General features: G+C 39.3%; 1 protein-coding gene across 1 annotated transcript in view; it reads left to right on the top strand.

Annotated features, from left to right (window-relative positions):
- The window catches only part of LOC124378579, a 161,038-nt gene that overhangs the window by 64,993 nt on the left and 74,506 nt on the right, over positions 1 to 21,539 (top strand). Inside the window, 18 exon segments of the mRNA XM_046838309.1 lie at positions 1,607 to 1,855; positions 4,881 to 5,195; positions 5,280 to 5,528; positions 5,616 to 5,703; positions 5,808 to 5,844; positions 6,495 to 6,706; positions 8,812 to 9,038; positions 10,999 to 11,247; positions 13,131 to 13,388; positions 13,656 to 13,904; positions 14,059 to 14,140; positions 14,225 to 14,267; positions 14,377 to 14,463; positions 14,658 to 14,681; positions 19,435 to 19,507; positions 19,708 to 19,775; positions 19,937 to 19,994; positions 20,436 to 20,580. Of these exon segments, the coding sequence (XP_046694265.1) occupies positions 1,607 to 1,855; positions 4,881 to 5,195; positions 5,280 to 5,528; positions 5,616 to 5,703; positions 5,808 to 5,844; positions 6,495 to 6,706; positions 8,812 to 9,038; positions 10,999 to 11,247; positions 13,131 to 13,388; positions 13,656 to 13,904; positions 14,059 to 14,140; positions 14,225 to 14,267; positions 14,377 to 14,463; positions 14,658 to 14,681; positions 19,435 to 19,507; positions 19,708 to 19,775; positions 19,937 to 19,994; positions 20,436 to 20,580 (2,713 nt within the window).

Genomic DNA, 21,539 nt, shown 5'->3' with positions numbered 1-21,539 from the left:
TGTTTCCATGAAACACCACAAAATAATAAATAAACTGATAAATTTAACATTTCTGCTTGTAGTTCAGGTGATTTACAAAAGATTGTCTGCTCAATGTTCTAATTACCATCAAATAAAATGTAAAAAGTTAAAATAAAACAAATAAAAGTAATAAATAAACAGTAAAACAGAATCTGCAAATCAGAGATTAAAAATAATTATAATAACAAATTCATGATGTCAGAAATTGGTATTTAAGGGGATTACAATGAAAAAATACCCAGAAGAAGAGCAAAAACATGAACATGAACTCTAGACAATTTATGGATTTTTCCTGGGTTTTTCCCGGTTTCACAAACTTCAAGCCAAAAAACTGAGCCCCTTAACATTAGACCAATGTAATTTTCGAACGGAAACGAAAAAACGCTCCTCACCTGTGTTCTGAGCTGCACGGCATCGGGAGAAAAACTTCCACCGGTGGCACACGACGATGACAAAAGATAAACTTCGGAGAGAAATACAGTGGTACCCTGACCTACGAGTTTAATTCGTTCCGTGGACGAGCTCGTATCTCAATTTGCTCGCACATCAAATCAGTTTTCCATATAAAAAATACCTAAAATGGCATTAATCCGTTCCAACCCTAAAATTACACCGTTTTTAAGTTTGATGTTAATAAATTGGAAAATACATTTCTAAATAACAAATCTTGTATAAAAACATAATAAAAGAGAATGTAAAGATATAATAAGGTTTTATTCAGTGTATTTTCCTTGGAGATGAGACGACTTGAGCTAACAAAAACGCCGGTGGGTGTGTGTGTGTGTGTGTGTGTGTGTGTGTGTGTGTGTGTGTGTGTGTGTGTGTGGAGGGGGGGTAGAGGCGATAAGCGGAGGCGGAGGGAAAACTCGTTTTTTACTATCACTCCTGTACACTACGTATCCCTAAACTTTAAAATTTTTACTTTTTCTTCTTTGCTTATCTTCATTTTCGTAGGTCAAGGTACCAGTGTAGTTGTGAAAGGAAGGAGGAAGACAGTGAACAATGACTTTCTTGGTCTGCTACTGTTTAGATACAAGCCGTTGTAGCGTGTTGAGTCTGGGTGAAGGGAGAGCTCGCTAACTCCAGTTACAACAGAAATCATATAAGCACAGACAGGTTTCCAAAACTCGTGCTTTTTTATTTTTCTTGGCAACAGCGTTACGGGTTAGTCAAAGAAACTTAGAAATGAGCATCAGAAAATAATAAGGACATATTCCTCAGTCTCACACACATGCAGTAATACCGGAGGAATGCAGTTGCATGCGATTCCCAAAATACCGCTCTGCTCAGTATAAAAGATTTCACCCGTTACACCGTGTGTAAAGTGTCTTTCGTTAAAGCCTGTGTAAATTCAGCGGCTTATGTAAGGGGGTGCTTTATAGTCCGGAAATTACGGTAGATATTTATTTACTTGATTTTGTTGTCATTTAATTCTGGTTCATAATTTAATTATCACTACACACACACACACACACACACACACACACACACACACACACACACACACACACAGGTGGGGTGATTGAGGTAAATGAGCAGGTGATTATTCACTGATGCAGATTTAATGTTTCTCTCATTGTATAAGATCTTCAGCTGATCGCTCCTGCAGAAGTGACAGAGGGAGAATCAGTCATTCTGACCTGTAAAACCACCTGCAGTCTGACTGATCCAACATTCATCTGGTACAAAAACACACATGATTTAACCACAAACACCTTCAAGAGCAACAAACTCCACCTGCAGAGGGTCAGCAGTGAGGATGCAGGCAGTTATAACTGTGCTGTAAGAGGATCTGAACATCTCCCATCTCCTGCTCAATACCTCAGTGTCAGATGTGAGTTTTATTTTTATTATTTATAACTCAGTATTTAATAAAGTAAAACAATACAAAATAAAAATAATGAAACGGAGCTTAAGGCAAACTGGAATCTTAATGTTCATTCTCGTGATTTCACTTTTCATGAACTAAAACATACACGTACTGGTGTGGGATCCTTATCACTCACTTCTCCTGACTCCACCCTCCATTTACACTCTGTTACCACACGTACTTTCTTCCTAAACACACCGTGTTCTGCATACAGATTCATATTGATGCACAGCTGAAGTTTTATCTATTAAACAAAACACTATGGAGAGACTGAACATCTTCACCTGAACCCTTGATGAAACTTTACATTTAGTAATTACAGTAACTTTGAGTGTGTGATTAATGATTTTGTAAAAAACAAGTTCAGTGAGAAGGAAAATGTATTTATCTAATTGAAATCACATGGAAGGGACATTCTAAAACGCCTAACATGAAAAAACTTAACATGGCTTAATGTGATAATTTGAGATGATGTGAGATTTTAAAAGACTAATTTCAGTAAACACATTAATAATAAATCATATTGTGTACAAACAGTATGTTTTAGTTTTGGTCTTTTAAAAATGCTCTTATCTCATTATACCACTTTAAGATTTTTCTTTAATGGTCTAAAGTATAAAAGGCTTAACGTGTAATTAAACACGTTATATTCGTATTCTGGACTCATGTGCTTGTCTGTACATAATCTGCTTTTTTTTATGTGTCTTATTGCATTAAGCCACATTGAGTGTTTTAGAAAAGTCCCCACATGGAAGGAAGCACATTGTCATGGTGCGAGCGAAACAGAAGGCAGAAGCCGGAGTACAGCTCGCTCGGGTTTTAATGACCTGCATCATTAAAAGAGAGAGATACACATACTCACACACGCACACGGCAGTCCTTCGGTTGAGAGTTCGAGGTGCGCTTTGGCAGAAGCGTAATAGACCCGAGAAGCGCGGGGATGAGAATCGCAGCCGGGACGGGATTGTGGAGTCCGAATGGAACGGATCAATAGCGTCCCGTGTGAACACCGAAACATACAATCATCACCCGCACGTAAAGTCCAACACATACAATAACGAACGGCGGGTGAATGTGAGGGAGGGGTTTATGTAGGAGCGGGGTGGAGTAATGATAAGCTTCAGGTGTGCATTGTTAAACCTGGAGCTTCAGAGAGAGCGGAGGCATGAGTGACAACGAGCTCCAGGTGTGCGTGGTTATGCCTGGAGCTCCAGGGAGAGCGAGGCATAGAGAGCCACCAAAGGGGGCGTGGCAGGTGGATCCCTGACACACGTCAAGTCAAGTCAAGTTTATTTGTATAGCGCTTTTCACAACAGACATTGTCTCAAAGCAGCTTTACAGAAATCAACAGTGATGGTGAATGGTGTGTATTTATCCCTGATGAGCAGCCGTGGCGACTGTGGCAAGGAAAACTCCCTTAGATGTAATGAGGAAGAAACCTTGAGAGGAACCAGACTCAAAAGGGGAACCCATCCTCATCTGGGTGACATCAAGAGTTTGATCATAAATCTTTCAACAATACAGAACACTGGAGAGTGAGAACTAACATGATTACTGGAGTATAAGATTATAAGTGATGCTCTTTCAACAGTCTTTGGTATAAATGAAGGAGCTACTGAGCTCAACATTTGTGATCATCACAGATCCAGCATCAGCTTCTCCATGCCAGAGCCTTTAAACACTCCAGGAAGTCCAATGTCAAACTCCACACATGCAGTGGGATCCAATTGGCACTGGTACGTCTCTAGATGGTTCGGGATGTTTGTGAGTTCGGCATCTACTTCTTCAAAGTCCATAATCTTCATGAGGAGGGAGGTGACGGGAGCTGGCCAAACCTCAGGGTGTCTCGGGATGGGGAGAGAATGAGAAGCAGTGGAGAGGAATTAGCGTAGCTGCTGTTCATGATATTAACAGCACAAGTTGATAATGTGCATGTGATCAGATGTTCTGGAGCACAAGGTTATGATGTGATGTGTGTTATGTGTAGGCTTTGCTAAAAAGATATGTTTTTAATCTACACTTAAACTGGGAGAGTGTGTCTGAGCCCCGAACACCGTCAGGAAGACTATTCCAGAGTTTAGGAGCTAAATGTGAAAACGCTCTACCACCTTTAGTGGACTTTGCTATTCTAGGAACTACTAGAAGCCCAGAGTTTTGAGATCTCAGGGAGCATGATGGATTGTAGCGTGTTAGAAGACTGGATAGATACATGGGAGATAAACCATTTAGTGCTTTATAAGTGAGAAGTAATAGTTTGTAATCTATTCGAAACTTAACAGGAAGCCAATGTAGGGACGATAAGATCGGGGTTATGTGATCATATTTTCTTGACCTTGTAAGAACTCTGGCTGCTGCATTCTGAACTAACTGAAGCTTGTTTATTAATGACGCAGGACATCCACCTAGTAATGCATTACAGTAGTCTATTTTGGAGGTCATGAACGCATGGACGAGCTTCTCTGCATCGGATATAGACAACATGTTTCTTAACTTAGAAATATTTCTAAGGTGAAAGAAGCTGTTTTTGTAACTTGGTTGATATGATGCTGTCTAAAATAACTCCCAGGTCTTTTACTGTTGAACTAGTGGTTACAGAACATCCGTCTAAATGCAGGTTGAGATGCTGGTGCTTCTGTATACTAGTTTTTGGGCCGATGAGCAAAATATCCGTCTAATCAGAATTTAAAAGTAGTTTAATGTTATGCTTATCCTAAAAAAATGTAAATGAGATTATAATGGGATTGAAATTTTACACCTGTGTGATTTGTTATGTCTTGGGTTAGTTGTGGATGTTTAGTTTTGTTGTACGCATTTTGGAAACATTGATATGATAGACTTTATACTGAATCCCATTTTAACCAGTAAAATAAAAGGTAAACAGTTTTTAGAGAAGGTGTAAATTATTTATCATAATAAAAAAAAGATCCTCAAAATAATTTTGAAGTTGATGAGTGGTTTGTGCTAAAATGGTTAAATGCCTTGATGAAAGATAACAAAACCATTAATTATGACACTAAACTGCTTTCTTCACTCTTATCATGGAACTCTTTAGATCCACCAAAGAGCGTCTCTATCAGTCTCTCTGGTGAGATTGTGGAGGGCAGTTCAGTGACTCTGACCTGCAGCAGTGATGCAAACCCACCTGTGGAGACCTACACCTGGTTTAATAGAACAACATCAGTGGGGAAAGGAAAGACCTTCACCATCTCTAAAATCAGTTCTGAAGACAGTGGAGAGTACAAGTGCATGTGCAGTAATAAAGTCGGGCATCAGAACTCCACCAGTGTAACTCTGAATGTTCTGTGTAAGTTAAAGCTAAAGATTTTCTTACAGCCAATACAAGATAAAACTATTATAGATGTACTTCTGATTTACCAAACCATTTTAGATCCTCCAAAGAACATCTCAGTGTCTATCAGTTCCTCTGGTGAGAAAGTGGAGGGAAGTTCAGTGACTCTGACCTGCAGCAGTGACAGTAACCCACCTGTGGAGACCTACACCTGGTTTAAGGAGAATGGATCATCACCTGTAGGATCAGGACAGAGTTACAGAGCTCTACAGAGTGGACTGTACTACTGTGAGGTTCAGAATAAACTCGGCTCTGAGAGATCAGCTGGAGTGTCCATCACTTTAACCAGTAAGAGAGATGATATAAATCTATAAATCAGAATTACACTGTATAATATTTAACACTGATTCATTATAACATTATATTTCCACACAGTAGATCAGAGTGTAGGTGTCTATGCAGGTGTTGGGGGTGTTGGGGTTGTGGGTGTTTGTGTCATTGGTGTCATCATCTTGTGTAAAAGGTGAGAAAATACAGGATCATTTATCATTTATCAAATAATTAAAACTACAGTTATAAAAATGTGAACAGATTTTGTTCAATATTGTTTTTGTTTTTGTTTATCAGCAGGAAAAATAAAAGAATTGACCAAAGTGTAAAAGAGGTAAAAAAGTGTACAGATAATTGTTGACTTGTGTTTGTATGTCATGTGCTGCTTTTACAGTAAAATAATCAACAGCATAATGTAATAAGGCAGAGGAACTGTTACCTGCTTGAAGTTGATTATTTTCCAATAACAGCACATTCCCAAGTGTTTTATTTGTCTTTTACCAATATTTCTTTATCAAACATCATGATAAACATTTTTGTCCATTTGCAGTTACATACATGTTGTGGAAATTCATTAAACATCAATCACTTTTTTCTCTTTTAAAATAAAAATTCTTCCTTGACATTAGAACAAGTAAAATATCTGTTGTTATTATTAATAAATCAACACCTTCTGACCAATCACAATCCAGAATTTAACAGTGCTGTGATATAAAGTTAGATGTTTGCCACCTCTCTGTGTCTCGTACTCATACTGTCTATATTGTCTCACATTGTCTGTTTTGTCTTGTAAAGTCCAAGCTGAATGTATAGTGTTATTTATGTCTGTAATTTGTGAGTCACTAACAGCTGGAACCAAATTCCTTGTGTGTGTGTGTGTGTGTGTGTGTGTGTGTGTGTGTGTGTGTGTGTGTGTGTGTGTGTGTCAACACACTTGGCCAATAAACCTGATTCTGATCTGTGATCTCATGCTCTCCACCTCAGGATTTTTATGAAAATGTAGCGGTGAATAGAGTCAACGCTGCTTCTGATTCAGCCTCGGCCAATCAGAATGAAGTTCTGTATGCTAAAGTTGTACGCCAGCGTGCTGTTGATCTCGGGGATGCTGGAAGTTCTGCTGCAATCACTTCTGCCTCTGGGGAGGACGAGGTTCAGTACGCTAATGTTAAATTTACACGCACTGGTGCTGACGACAGGTGAGAAAGCTCTGTTTCCTTCAATCCAGATGTGGAAAAGATCTTCTGCTGGATCTTAGTGTGATCATTTACTCTTTCTGTAGGTCTTCCAATGCTGAGGATCTCAGTGTGATCTATGGCAACATGAAATGAACAGAATTTACCTGTTTATCCAACATCAGCATCACCAACTTCCACCTGGTTTTAGTTTAAAGCTTCTAGAAACTTCAGTAACTCATTTGTAAATGCAGCTCATAACAGAACAGTGGCACTTCATCATCTGCTGGTCAGCATGTTGTATTATGGGCTGTAGGACTTCAGATTTCACCTCAGCGAACAATCAGTTTGTTTCTGATGTGTAAATTTTGTGTGTCACAAAATCAGCCTGAAAATCATCACATCATCACATTTTACAATATACATGCTTCTCTTGGGAAATATTATTAGAAAGTATGGGATTAGCTTCCACTGTTATGCTGATGATACCCAGCTATATATCTCATCAACACCAGACGATACATCTCAATTGACCTGGTTATCTTAGCGCATTAAAAATTTAAAGATTGGATGATGCATAACTTTCTATTTTAAAATTGTGATAAGACAAAGATTTTGCTCACCCCATTTCATAAACAGACTTCTTCCACCTTAGAAATATTGTTAAGCTAAGAAACATGTCTATATCAGATGCAGAGAAGCTCGTCCATGAACTTCCTGACCTTAAGGGAGTTTTTCTTTGCCAGAGTCGCCATGGCTTGCTCATCAGGGATAAATGCACACCATTCACCATGACTGTTGATTTCTGTAAAGCTGCTTTGAGACAATGTCTGTTGTGAAAAGCGCTATAGAAATAAACTTGACTTGACTTGACTTGACCTCCAGACTAAGAAATTTAAACAGTTTTCATTGTAAAAACCGCTATACAAATACATTTGTATTAAATTGAAAACAATCGTTAAAATGTATATATTTTTTGTCACAGTAGTGCATTATGACAATGAAGTGAAAACATAATTCTAAAAACGTCTGTAAAATTAAAACAAACTTAAAAAAAAATCAATTATTAAATAAATCATTAAAAACATCACAGGTACATTAGGATTCAAACCCTTTACTCAGTACTTAGTTGAAGCACCTTTTTGGCAACAATTACTGCCTCATGTATTTTTGGGGTTGACACAACAACTTTGCAAACCTGGACTGGGGGAGTTTCTGTCTTTCTTCGTTTCAAATCCATTCAAGTTGGGTAGGTTGGATAAGAAGCGTTGGTGGACAGTCACATTCAGATTTTTAATAGGGTTCATGTTTTTGCTCTGGCTGGTCCACTCTAGGACATTAACATAGTCATCCTTAAACCACTACTTTGTTGTCTTGGCTGTGTTCTTAAGGTTGTTGTCATGTAGGAACATAAACTTTTGGGACAGCCTGAGGTCCTGAGAGCTGTGGAACAGGTTTTAATTGAGTTCATCTCTGTACTTTGTACCAGTTGCCAAGTCCCTGCTACAGAAAATAAACTCACTGTTGTGATGGTTTTGGGCAGGTGACAAGCAGTGCCTGGTTTCCTCCAGACATAATGTTTAGAATTTAGGCCAAACAGTTCAAATTTTGTTTCATTAAACCAGAGAATCTTGTTTCATATGGTCTAAGACTCTTTCAGGTGCTTGTTGACAAACACCAAGTGTGGTTTCATGGTTTTAGCACTGAGGAGAGGCTTCCTTTCAATCACTCTGACATAAATCCCAGATCGGTGGAGGGCTGCAGTGATGGGTGTACCTCTGGAACTTTGTACCATCTCCACACTCCGGAGCTCAGTCAGACTCTGCTAAGTAATCACTTGTTTATCGTGGTGGTTATGTTCCAAAACCACGAGCAATAAACAAATAACTGTGATAATCATACGCCACCCCACACATGCTTTTTTTATTGTTTAACCTATAAAACCTCCTCCCACACACTTTAAACACACACAGATAACTTTTGCGAGCATATAGCGAAGTTCGTATATACAGTTCACTGTATCACATTTATACTAAGTACATGAACTGTACAGTATACAGTTGTGTAGTAGCATAGTCTATGAATAGTTTCTCTGGTTGTTTATTGGCTGACGTGTACTATGACATCAGTTTGCTGATGACACTACAGTCATTTGGCCTCATCCAGGATGGAGACAAGCCTGCTTACAGACAGGAGGTTAAAGAGCTGTCTGTCTGGTGCAACCACCACAACCTGGAGCTCAACACATTCAAAGCAGTGGAGATGATCGTGGACTTCAGGAGAAATCCCCCAGCACTCCCCCCACACACCATCATGAACAGCACTGTAACAACAGTGGAGTCATTCAAGTTTCTGGGTACCACCATTTCTCAGGACCTGAAGTGGGACAATAACATTGACTCCATTGATAAAAAGGCCCAGCAGAGGTTGTACTTCATTTGCCTGAATTTCCTGAGGAAATTCAGCCTGCCACAGGAGCTGCTGAAACAATTCTACTCAGCCATCATTTAGTCTGTCCTGTGTAGATCTTTAACTGTCTGGTTTGGTTCAGCTACCAAATCATTTTAATATTAATATTAATAGCATATTAATAGCATATTAATAGTGACATGCATAAAAAAGAATGCGTCATGAAATCTGTATATTTATCTTAATGTAATGCAAAATTCTTGAAAATTTACTGGATAAAAAAATGCATCAATCATTTCATCTCAGTGTGTGATAGTGACACCTGTTGGTTAGAAGGGTGAAGTGCATCTGTAATTGTACTGTATCTATAAAAACAGAACTGAAATATCATACAGAAGTACAATTTTCTAAATAGCATATATCTGAATAAACCAGGTGTAAAAATCCACCTCAGTCTTTTTATAACAATGTTCAACTTTTTTTTGTTTTCACTTTTCTCTAAAATACAGATCAAATAACAGGTGAGAATAGTAAGTGTTAAAAGTTGTTATTTAAATTAAAGCATGTGGACATGTACAAACATTTTAAAAAACAAAATGCCAAAAGATTTAATGTAGTTTAAAAGTGACTCGTCCACTAAGAGAGAAGTAAGTCTTTCTATTTTCTAAATTACTGTAGTTAATTGTCCATTTTATGCAAATTACTCATTCTGAGTAAAATTTTGTAGCTTTTTTTTTCTTTTCCACAAGGTCCATTTCTTCTGGAAAAAATAGTTAAAAGAATTAGTCAGGAACTGAGAAGATTCAGTTTAGCAATAACCGACTGATAACTTAAATATTCAATAAAAATGTCCTGTCACTGTGCTCCTTTGTGGTTTTCTTCCTCTTTTTGGTATAATATGTGTGGAGTGTCTCATTTATATTTATTGTAGTTCATTAAAGGTAAAAGTCACTTGATAGAAGGACATAAATATCACAGAGAAGAAGCTTCATTATCATCTGAAATGATCAAGATTATTTTAAAGCTCAGCTGCTTAAGGTGGTCATGAAATCCAGAAATGATGTGGAAATGAACATCACTCAAGATGAGTTCAGGTCAAATAAGTAAACATTTTCATGAAGTTTAGAGCTTCACCACACACACACACACACACACACACACACACACACACACACACACACACACACACACACAAATCCAGAAATGATGTGGAAATGAACATCACTCAAGATGAGTTCAGGTCAAATAAGTAAACATTTTCATGAAGTTTAGAGCTTCACCACACACACACACACACACACACACACACACACACACACACACACACACAAATCAATATGCAGGAAAGAACACATTGATCACCATTCCAGCTGTAACTTCAGTGCAGTTTATGCTTCTCCCCAAACACTTTATTTTCTTCTCTGTGTGTCCTGATGTTTTCCAGCTGCCAGCAGTTCTATCATGAACACACTGTAGACTCCAAAGCTGAGAGGAAGCAGAGGGGGTTCCTGTTTTCCCGGTTCACTGACCCACCCCACCAGTGAGCTGAAGGCCTTCACAGAATCCAGAATTATTAACACTGCAGCAGAGTTTTTTAGTCTGAAATGTTTGGTCAAGCTAATGAGGGTCGAGTATTCACGGTAAGAATCTATTAATAATGTTTTTACTCATTAATTCACTTATACCTGGGTGTGTTTGTGCATGAACAGAGTCATGTAGAGAATCTGTAGGATTGATGACTGTATATAGTTACATCTGTGTGTACACACGTGTGATAAACACCAGTGTTGGAGTGTGTACTGGTGTTTCTTCCACACACAATTACAAATTGTTCTACACACTATGATAAATGAGAGTTCTGGAATCAGAAAAAAAAACTTTCCTAATTAATCTTTCTATTGTTTAAGATCTTCAGCTGATCGCTCCTGCAGAAGTGACAGAGGGAGAATCAGTCATTCTGACCTGTAAAACCACCTGCAGTCTGACTGATCCAACATTCATCTGGTACAAAAACACACATGATTTAACCACAAACACCTTCAAGAGCAATGAACTCCACCTGCAGAGGGTCAGCAGTGAGGATGCAGGCAGTTATAACTGTGCTGTAAGAGGATCTGAACATCTCCCATCTCCTGCTCAATACCTCAGTGTCAGATGTGAGTTTTATTGACCTTCTTTTTATACACCATAGAGCTCGGTATGTATAACTCAATAGTTAATAAAAACATAAAAAAGCATTAATGTAATTGAAGAAAAGCAAAAAGCAAAAATAGTAAAATGGGGGCAAACTGATAAATATAAATGAAAGACTAAGTTTTAGTGTAAACAGTGGACATATGTGTGAGACTGGCTGACACAAATAAACAAATAAATAAATAAATAGATAAATTATTAAATTAATAAAACAAAAAAATTAGAAAGTGGTTTACTGTGTCTCCCATATCTATTATTATAAAATTGATGATAAAATGGGAGTTTCCTCTGAGAGAGTAACGCTGCCTAAAAGCACTCAGCAACAAATTGAAAAGATGCAGTCAGCTTCTGATGCCTCATTTGCATATTCACAATATGTATGGTGGTCTAGTGGTTAGGATGCGGCGCTCTCACCGCTGCGGCCCGGGTTCTTGACATCTTGACATGAGATGAAAATAAATAATTGCTCAAGCTTTTCATATCCATGTTGATGTAAGTGTAATGGTAACACAATTGCTTTTTTAAGTATTAGCTACTCTTTAATTCTAATACATTCTTCTCTAAAAAAAATATTACTTTTATTTGAGCAGGAAATCAGTTGTTGCTTCATTTGTTTTGTTGCTGTAGCAGTTGTGTTATTTATGTGATAATATTATTGATCTGATCTGTGTGATTGTGTCTTATGTAGGATGTGGGTTTTTTTATTATTCTCAAAAATTTGATACAATATAAAATCTAATGTAGCCATAACGTAAAAGTGTTCAGAAACAAGGTGTCACTGATTTATAACAAAGATATTTTCAGAATGATTCATTATAATAAAGCCATGAAGTTATACACAAAAATAATAATCAATAAAAAAACAAATGTACTGAAATGATCAAAAAACAGACATTATAACAATTAACAGCTTTTTCAATATCTATTATAATGGAACTCTCTAGATCAGAGACCCTAGGCCAAATCTGGCCCGCGGAGTAATTGGTTTTGGCCCGCAAGATCATATCAAGTGTGTATTAAAACTGCCCACCAGTGTATAGCACATATACCGCTAATACTACAAATCCCAGAATGCTTTGTTAGTGCGCGAGTGCGTCAGTCAAGACCGCTGAAAAACTCTGCGTACTCAGCGCTGAATTTACCCGGTGATTTACCGACTTTGAAGCCTAGAAATGCAGATTTGATCTGCTCAGTAATCCGTTTGTGGTTGACTTGGAAAGCGCACCAACCAACCTCCAAATGGAGCTGATTGAACTCCAGTGTATAGACACGATTAAGTCAAAGTACAACTCTGTGTGTGCTGCACAGTTTCCATGTTTCCTCCCCGACACACTGTATCAGCTCTGAGGACAGTGGAGAGTACAAGTGCATGTGCAGTAATAAAGTTGGACATCAGAACTCCACCAGTGTAACTCTGAATGTTCTGTGTAAGTTAAAGCTGAAGATCTCCTTACAGCAATTTGAAGGAGAAATGATTGACACAAGCCCTCCAATGTTTTCTCACTGAATTCTTTCTGTTTAATGAGGAAATCTGTAAAAGTTCCTTTACATGAATGAGCAACAAAAGTAGGCAATACCCAGTATCTTTAATACTGAGTAATGGATTGGTGAACTTTAACTCTGCACTCTGAAATGTTTTTAAATAACTTTTTTTTAACTCTCAGAAAAAAAAAAACCGAAAAAAATATAAAAAAAGAAATATTGTAAGACAAATAAAAGATTTATGGAAAATGCACATACACTTTTCTAACACAATTGACAATTTTAAAATTGTTCAAAGTATCACACAATAACAAACAAACAATCATATATGTTCTTTAAATTGTTCCCTTCCTGCCCATTTAAGACCCACCAGAGAACATCTCAGTGTTCATCAGTCCCTCTGGTAAAATTGTGGAGGGCAGTTCAGTAACTCTGACCTGCAGCAGTGATGCAAACCCACCTGTGGAGAACTACACCTGGTTTAATGGAACATCATCAGTGGGAAAAGGAAAGACCTTCACCATCTCTAAGATCACTGCTGAAGACAGTGGAGAGTACAAGTGCATGTGCAGTAATAAAGTTGGACATCAGAACTCCACCAGTGTAACTCTGAATGTTCTGTGTAAGTTAAAGCTGAACACTGTGAAGTTCTTACATTAATGCACCACTAAATGGGCTCAAGTTTTCTGAGTATTTAAATGTGAAGTAAAGGAGAGAAGGAGAAGAGAAAAAACTCTGCATGTTATGATGTTTGTTCAGACAGTTTTTAAAGTTTCCTACAATGAGTATGTTGATGTTTGTACATAAAGACAAAACCAGAATCTCCTCACAGCCAATAAGAGATAAAATAATCATCATTTATGTTTGTTACACTTTTCTATCCATTCAGATCCTCCAAAGAGAGTCTCAGTGTCCATCAGCATCTCTTCTAACCAAGTGGAGGGAAGTTCAGTAACTCTGACCTGCAGCAGTGACAGTAACCCACCTGTGGAGACCTACACCTGGTTTAAGGAAAATGAAACATCACCTGTAGGATCAGGACAGAGTTACAGAGCTCTACAGAGTGGACTGTACTACTGTGAGGTTCAGAATAAACTCATCTCTGAGAGATCAGCTGCAGTGTCCATCATTATAAATGGTGAGAGATGTTTAGATGTTCCTGTTTGATAACTGCTCCATTATACATCCTGTACTTTGTGGATAAACATGAAAATATTTTTACTTATGCTTTGAATATACTCTGTGTGTGTGTGTGTGTGTGTGTGTGTGTGTGTGTGTGGTTATACTATTAGGTGGTTCTGTAATTGTGAATGTGGCTGCTGGACTTGGTATTTTTGCACTTGGAGCTCTTCTCTCTGCCCCCTTCTGGCTGAGGTGAGAAAAACTGTGCTGATTATTTCATGATTATTTTCTCTGAAGACGCTGTTGATGGTGAAATATTTGACTTTTTATGAACAGATGCAGGAGACAGAAGAAAAAGTCAGATGAAGGTGATCATCAGGTGAGTTAATACAGACCTGTCCATCAGGTGGCTGCTTTGTTCATAATAAACTCTTACTTTAAAGATCTTCAGCAGAACCTGCTCATGTTCTTCACCCTCCTCTCTGCAGAACATTGGGCTGAGTGCTAAAGACGACACGTATGCAGCTCTCAACCCTGCAGGCCGGAAATCTGATGATGTTTATCACACACTTGCAGTAAGTGTTATGTAAAAAATATTGTTAGTTGTAGAACATCTTATGAAGAATGTTTAGTTTAAGAGAATGATAACTTTTTACTTTTTTCATTAAATCTGTATTCTGCTAGATTAGGTTTTAGTTTTGTTTTATTAGTTTTATTGAGTTTTATACCCAATTATTCATCAAGGTGACGACTCTCTCTTTATTCACAGATTTCTCATCCCAGTCCTGCTGATGTGGACACGTGTTCTGATTAGATGCCAGCAAAAGTGAGACGTTTGTACTTGACACACACATTACAGTGTCCTCGGGGGCTTCATCAGCCAGGAGCCCCTTTACTCATGTTTTTCTTCTCCTTTAATCCTGAAATATCTTGCAGAAGAGACTGACCGTTGGGACCTAATTTTTGGCTTAACTGTTGATGAAGTCTGGGGCGACTCTGTCAAGGAAAAACTCTATTTTGTATGTTATGAGGAAGAAACCTTGAGAGGAACCAGACTCAAAAGGGGAACCCATCCTCATTTGGTTGATATCAAGTGTGTGATTATAAATCTTATAAATCACTAGGTGTCATTGTTCCTGCTTTTCTTCATGGTTTCTACAGCAGGCATTGCTCCTTTACTACCAGAAACATATCTCTTGGCCGTCTCCCACACTGCTTGGGAATAATCCTGCACTGAGACCTACAGTATGTGGGTGATATAGACTCTGGTCAAATCTCTTCAGGTGACTTTAGATTTCCAGATTTGGGTTAGTGATCCGAAGGTCAGGAGCAGATGTGGAAAGAAATGAAGTACAATACTTTGTAACTGTTCTTCAGTAGAAAAAAGTTTGGAATCAGTTCTTTTTTACTTTTTACTTTCACTCATTACATTTTTACACAAATATCTGTACTTCTACTTCTAACATTTTCAAATCAGACTCGTTACTTTAGTTTTAATGTATTTGGTGACGTTTAATATTTATTTTTCTCACTGCACTGTTTCCTGTCATTGTGCTGCTTTTTCAATCCACTGGTGTATCATTTCCTGTCTCTCACACACCACAGATGTAGACTAGTTTATGAACCTCACAATGAGCAGGCAGAAGGCAGTAAGAAGTCTGGCGTTAACGTGGATGAGACAGAGGGAGTCAGTGATGAGAACATGACTGAGAACAGACACATTCCTGATCACCTGATCATCATCATCTTTTCTCTGCTTGTGTTCTATATGGTGGATCTTCAGTCTGGATACATTCATTAGAGAACAACATTCAAAATTAATTTGTATTAATATATTAATATCATGTGTGCTTTGTGGTACTTCTATGGCCGGGATTTTTTGTTTTATTGGAAACCATTAGCCACGTTTACACATACACCTTTTTGTCAAAAACCTTGTTGTGGCAAATTATTTTGTTCTCAAGGGCACAGTAAAAACGTTCATCTACAACTTATGCAAGGGAATGAGCTGATACGAGATCTGATACAGATGCCAGGTGAACAGGAGACTTCCAAAATCGCATTGAGATTTAAGGAAGCGCATTTTGTGTCTCAACCAATGGGTCTTAACGATGGCACTAATCAGTTTAATGTGTTTACATGGCAGAATTTTTATTTTGTTTTGTTTATAGACAGGTTCATCCCACCCCTCTCAAACCCATTTCAATTAGATTCGTTTTGGGCATTTTTATTCTGATTCAGGTGTTTACGTGAAGCATTTTCATTCAGATTGGACTTTTAAATCAATTCCAATGCTCCATGTAAATGCACCTATTCTTAGGCCTGGTCTTATGACTTCCTTTCATCTGAAAATGTGAGTGAGTTCTATTTTAACACAAATTTATGATGTTCCTGTGTCTTTTTTGTCTCATAAACTTTCAGGAGCATGATGAAGAAAATGAGTCCTGAAACAGCTGATGAACAGAGAGAACTCCTCACTGAAGTGAAGAACCTGAATCGTCCCTTTACACCAGAAATATCAGCAACTTACAGCCAGTTAAAGCAGCTTTCATTATTTTATAGCTTTTTATTTATCAATTATCAATTTTTTTTGGAAATATTTGAAGTGAGGACAATTATTGAAACTCAACTAAAGATCTGAATGTAAATATTGCATTTAGTAATGAAGAAAACTGTGTGTGTGTGTGTGTGTGTGTGTGTGTGTGTGTGTGTGTGTGTGTGTGTGTGTGTGTGTGTGTGTGTGTTATAGTAAAATATTGAATGACAGGGTAATGAGATGTAGTGGAGTTAGTGTTACCACCCAAAATATTTCATTCTTCTTAATTATTGGTTGTGTGTGTTTTGTTAGCAACAAGCTATCCAGCTAATATTACTAAAGAACTTTATGATGTATTTACATTATTTAAATTGTATATTTATATATCACAGTACAGTTACTTAAATAGCCAAAGCTTCATGAACATGCTCGTTGAAATTGAACGCCAAATAAATATACAGTTCATCTGGAAAGTATTCACAGCATTTCACTTGTTCCACATTATGCTACAGTCTTATTTCAAAATGAATTACACTCATTATTTTCCTCAAAATTCTACAAACAAAACCTCATAATGACAACGTAAAATACTTTTGTTTGAAATCTTTGCAAACTTGAATGGAGTCCACCTGTAGTAAATTCAGATGATTGGAGATGCACATGTCTATATGAGGTCCCACAATTAACAGTGCATGTCAGAGCACAAACCATATGCTAATGTGCTTCAGATAACATATAACATTGCTTATATTAGTTTAAATCCAAGCTTAATACACAAACATTATTCAGCAATAATATAATATAATAATCAGCTTCGCAAAGATCTCTGGGTATTAACAGAGTTAACAGAGAAAATTAATTAACAGAGGCAAAATCAATAGTCATGCGTTACAGTAAAGTTCATCATATATAAAGTTTAGAATACAGCATAATATCAAAATGCTTGTAAATGTAATACATGTTAGAAAAGCCAGTGAGCAGATAAGGGTGATAGATTAGGTTAAGGATTAAAAAAATGGCAGTTTTAATAAAATAAAAATAGTAATATAAGCAAGCAGCATGCAGGCAACATGCATTAACTATAATCAAATAGTATACACTCACCAACCACTTTATTAGGTACACCTGTCCAACTGCTCGTTAACCGAAATTTCTAATCAGCCAATCATATGGCAGCAACTCAATGCATTTAAGCATGTAGAAATGCTCAAGACGATCTGCTGCAGTTAAAACCGAGGGTCAGAATATGGAAGAAAGGTGATTTAAGTAACTTTGAGCGTGGCATGGTTTTTGGTGCCAGACAGGCTGATCTGAGTATTTCAGAAACTGCTGATCTACTGGGATTTTTACGCACAACCATCTCCAGGGTTTACAGAGAATGGTCCGAAAAAGAGAAAGTATCCAGTGAGCAGCAGTTCTGTGGGCGCAAATGCCTTGTTGATGCCAGAGGTCAGAGGAGGATGGCCAGACTGGTTCGAGCTGATAGAAAGGCAACAGTAACTCAAATAACCACTCGTTACAACCGAGGTATGCAGAAGAGCATCTCTGAATGCACAACACGTCGAACCTTGAGGCGGATGGGCTACAGCAGCAGAAGACCACACCGGGTGCCACTCCTGACAGCTAAGAACAGGAAACTAAGGCTATAATTCGCACAGGCTCACCAAAATTGGACAATATAAGATTGGAAAAATGTTGCCTGGTCTGATGAGTCTCGATTTCTGCTGCGACATTTGGAAAGCATGGATCCATCCTGCCTTGTATCAACGGTTCAGGCTAATGGTGGTGGTGTCATGGTGTGGGGGATATTTTCTTGGCACACTTTGGGCCCATTAGTACCAATTAAGCATTGTGTCAATGCCACAGCCTACATGAGTATTGTTGCTGACCATGTTCATCCCTTTATGACCACTGTGTACCCATCTTCTGATGGCTACTTCCAGCAGGATAACGCACCATGCCATAAAGCGCGAATCATCTCAGACTGGTTTCTTGAACATGACAATGAGTTCACTGTACTCAAATGGCCTGCACAGTCACCAGATCTCAATCCAATAGAGCACCTTTGGGATGTGGTGGAACGGGAGATTCACATCATGGATGTGCAGCCGACAAATCTGCAGCAACTGCGTGATACTATCATGTCAATATGGACCAAAATCTCTGAGGAATATTTCCAGTACCTTGCTGAACCTATGCCACGAAGGATTAAGGCAGTTCTGAAGGCAAAAGGGGGTCCCACCCGGTCCAACCAAAGTTTTAATGAGTGAAATGAATAGCAAAAGAAAGTCCCAACAAACATATACCGTAAGCCGTAATGCCGGTAATACTTGGGAACATAGAGTCCATGGAGCAAGAGTAATCCATTAAAAAAGGTTAGAAATCTGAGTGTAGATTAGTCCTAGAATGTTCCCAGCATAACCTGTAGAATGGACATTGATTCAGGGATGATTGGGACAAAGCGGGTGCACGGCATGGAACTCCTCCAGAAGCGCCGGGTCCAGGATATCCTGCCGGGCAACCCAAGACAATTTGTCCGGACCATAAACCTCCCATTTCACCAGGTTTTCCCCAATCCTTCCTAGGCCGACTCTATGCTGACTCCCACACCCTTACACTCTCCCTGAACCAGTAGTCAACCGCGGGTACTTGGGACGGTTCGTCCGACCATGGGAACAGGGGAGGTTGGAACCCTAGCACACACTGGAAGGGTGTGAGGCCGGTTGTGTCCTGACGCAGCAAGTTCTGCGCTTACTCCGCCTAGGTAAGGAATCGACTCCACTCTGTCTGGTCTTCATAACAATAAGACCGCAAGTACCGTTCCAACTCCTGGATCTTCTGTTCCATTTGTCTATTTGAATGGGGATGGTAACTGGAAGACAGGTTGATGGACACCCCAGAAGCCGAAAGAACGCTCCCGATATGTAGTAGTTGAACTGGAAACGATGGTCTTCTCGGGGAGACCGAAGTTCTGAAATACATGGTGGAAGATGGCTTCGGTGGTCTCCAGGGCCGTAGGGAGGCCTCGGAGGGGAACGAAGTGACAGGCTTTGGAGAATCGGTCTTCCACCATGAGGATGCAGGTATACCCCTCCAAACATTGTAAGTCACAAAATCCGTCCCCAAGTGTGACCATGGTTGTTGCAGGACAGGCAGAGGGACCAATTTGCCCACGGTCAGGTGCCCGGGGGTTTTTGATCTGGCGCAGACGGAACGTCCGTTTTCTCCCTGGATGACCTGAGCCGGGGTTCTCGTGTAATATCTTCTTTTTGACCGGATTCAGGGATGATGGCTCGGCCTACTGGACACCCTGTGGGGATTTGTTCTCCTCGTGTGGCCAAACCTCAGGAGGTAGAATAGGTTCCGGTTCGAGGGACTCATCTGGGCCGTCCATATGTGAGAGGGCATCTGCCTTCTCACATATGAGAAAGCTGGAGAAGAAGACGAGACCTTGATGCCCTGTTCAAGGACCTGCTGTATATAACCCTTCATGGCCCTGTGTTTCGGAGCAGACAGTGGATAGACACGACCCTTTTAGCCCCCAGTACCAGATTGATAGTACCACTGTTGGTAAGGTGGTAAACTAGTGGCAACCCACTCGCTGAAGACGTCCACGAAGGTGGACTCCTCCAGAACTTATACCTGGATCATTCCACGTGCATGGCTGCTAGGGCCATGGGCTCTGACAGTCAAGTGGGGAGATGAAGGCTACACACGCCTGGGAGATGAACATCCCCACGGAGCCGGAGTCAACTAGGGCAGATACTAAGATGGACAGAGCGGGGGTAATTAATGTAACAGGAAGCGTGGACAAGTGAGAGATTTCGGTGGGTGTATTCACCGAATGCCCCTGCTGCTAGGAGGCTTTTTCTCTCTTGTTTGCATAGTCACTGATATCCTACCTGCATTGGAGATGAGGAATGCAACCCTTGGAAGGGAACTTGTGCCGCTATATATTGATACAGAGCGATACCTGTAGGAGGAAACCATGACATTCGGCCGCATCCCCAGAGAAGGTGCCTGGAAAAGCCACTGGGCTGCCGGATGGCGGTGGAGAAGCCCGGGTGGCGGTAGCTGACGTGAGCGCCACCCGGAGAGTGGCGGTAAGCTCCCTGATGGGATCTGAAGCGCCACCCGGCTGTGGATCTATTGCGAGGTAGAGCGTTTTCTCTTTTCAGTTCAGGTCCGTTTTTCTGTTAGGCATGAGGAATGAAGCGGGAAACCGAAGTGCAAATGACTGAGGTTTTAATGAGTAAAACTCATTTTGCCCTCTAAAGAAATAATTGCCCTACAAGAGATGCTCTGCTGTGTGTCACTCAATATCAGAAAATGATACTGTGGGTGGTCAGGTGTGAAAATCCCACCCCAGTTCCATTTTAGAGTACTGTTCAGCTTTTATTTTTCTACTTGTCTCTATAAAAACATAAAATAAAATGTAATAAAGCATGACCAGTGTTTAACACTGGTCAGTGAATGAAAGGCTTAAGGCTTTAATCTCTGGGTATTGAAGTCCAGAGTAAAATGCATTATGGGTAGTGTAGTGCGGGAAAGAAGTGTGCGGGCTGGATGTTTTTCCTGTGTGTGATTTATATGATTAGTGTTCTGCAGTGTGGTTGGTTAATCCAAGTTTATCCACCTGGGAGTTATATTATACTGTAACCCTGCAAATCTATCTTCATAAAAACAAGTAAAGTGGTTATGCATCGGCTAATGTTGTCCATCTCATCATTCCACCAGCATCAACTAATGAGTTGTTACACTGCTGCAGGGAAAAGTTCAAGCGGATAAGTAACAATAAGCAAAGAAGAAAAAGTACAAATTTTTAAGTTTGGGGATATGTAGTGTGGAGGAGTGATTAGTAAAAAACGAGTTTTCCCTCTGCCTCCGCATATCACCTCTACCCCACACACACACACACACACACACACACACACACACACACACACACACACACACACACACACCCCACTAGTGTTTTCGTTAGCTCAAGTTGTCTCATCTTCAAGGAAAACACACTGAATAAAACATTATATCTTTACATTCTCTTTTATTATGTTTTTATACAATATTTGTCATTTATAAATACATTTTTCTTATTCAAAAACACGTAACAAA

The sequence above is a fragment of the Silurus meridionalis genome, chromosome 24, assembly GCF_014805685.1.
Source record: "Silurus meridionalis isolate SWU-2019-XX chromosome 24, ASM1480568v1, whole genome shotgun sequence".
Taxonomy (NCBI): domain Eukaryota; kingdom Metazoa; phylum Chordata; class Actinopteri; order Siluriformes; family Siluridae; genus Silurus; species Silurus meridionalis.
The sequence above is the reverse complement of the archived record's forward strand: the minus strand, read 5'-3'. Positions and strand labels throughout refer to the sequence as shown.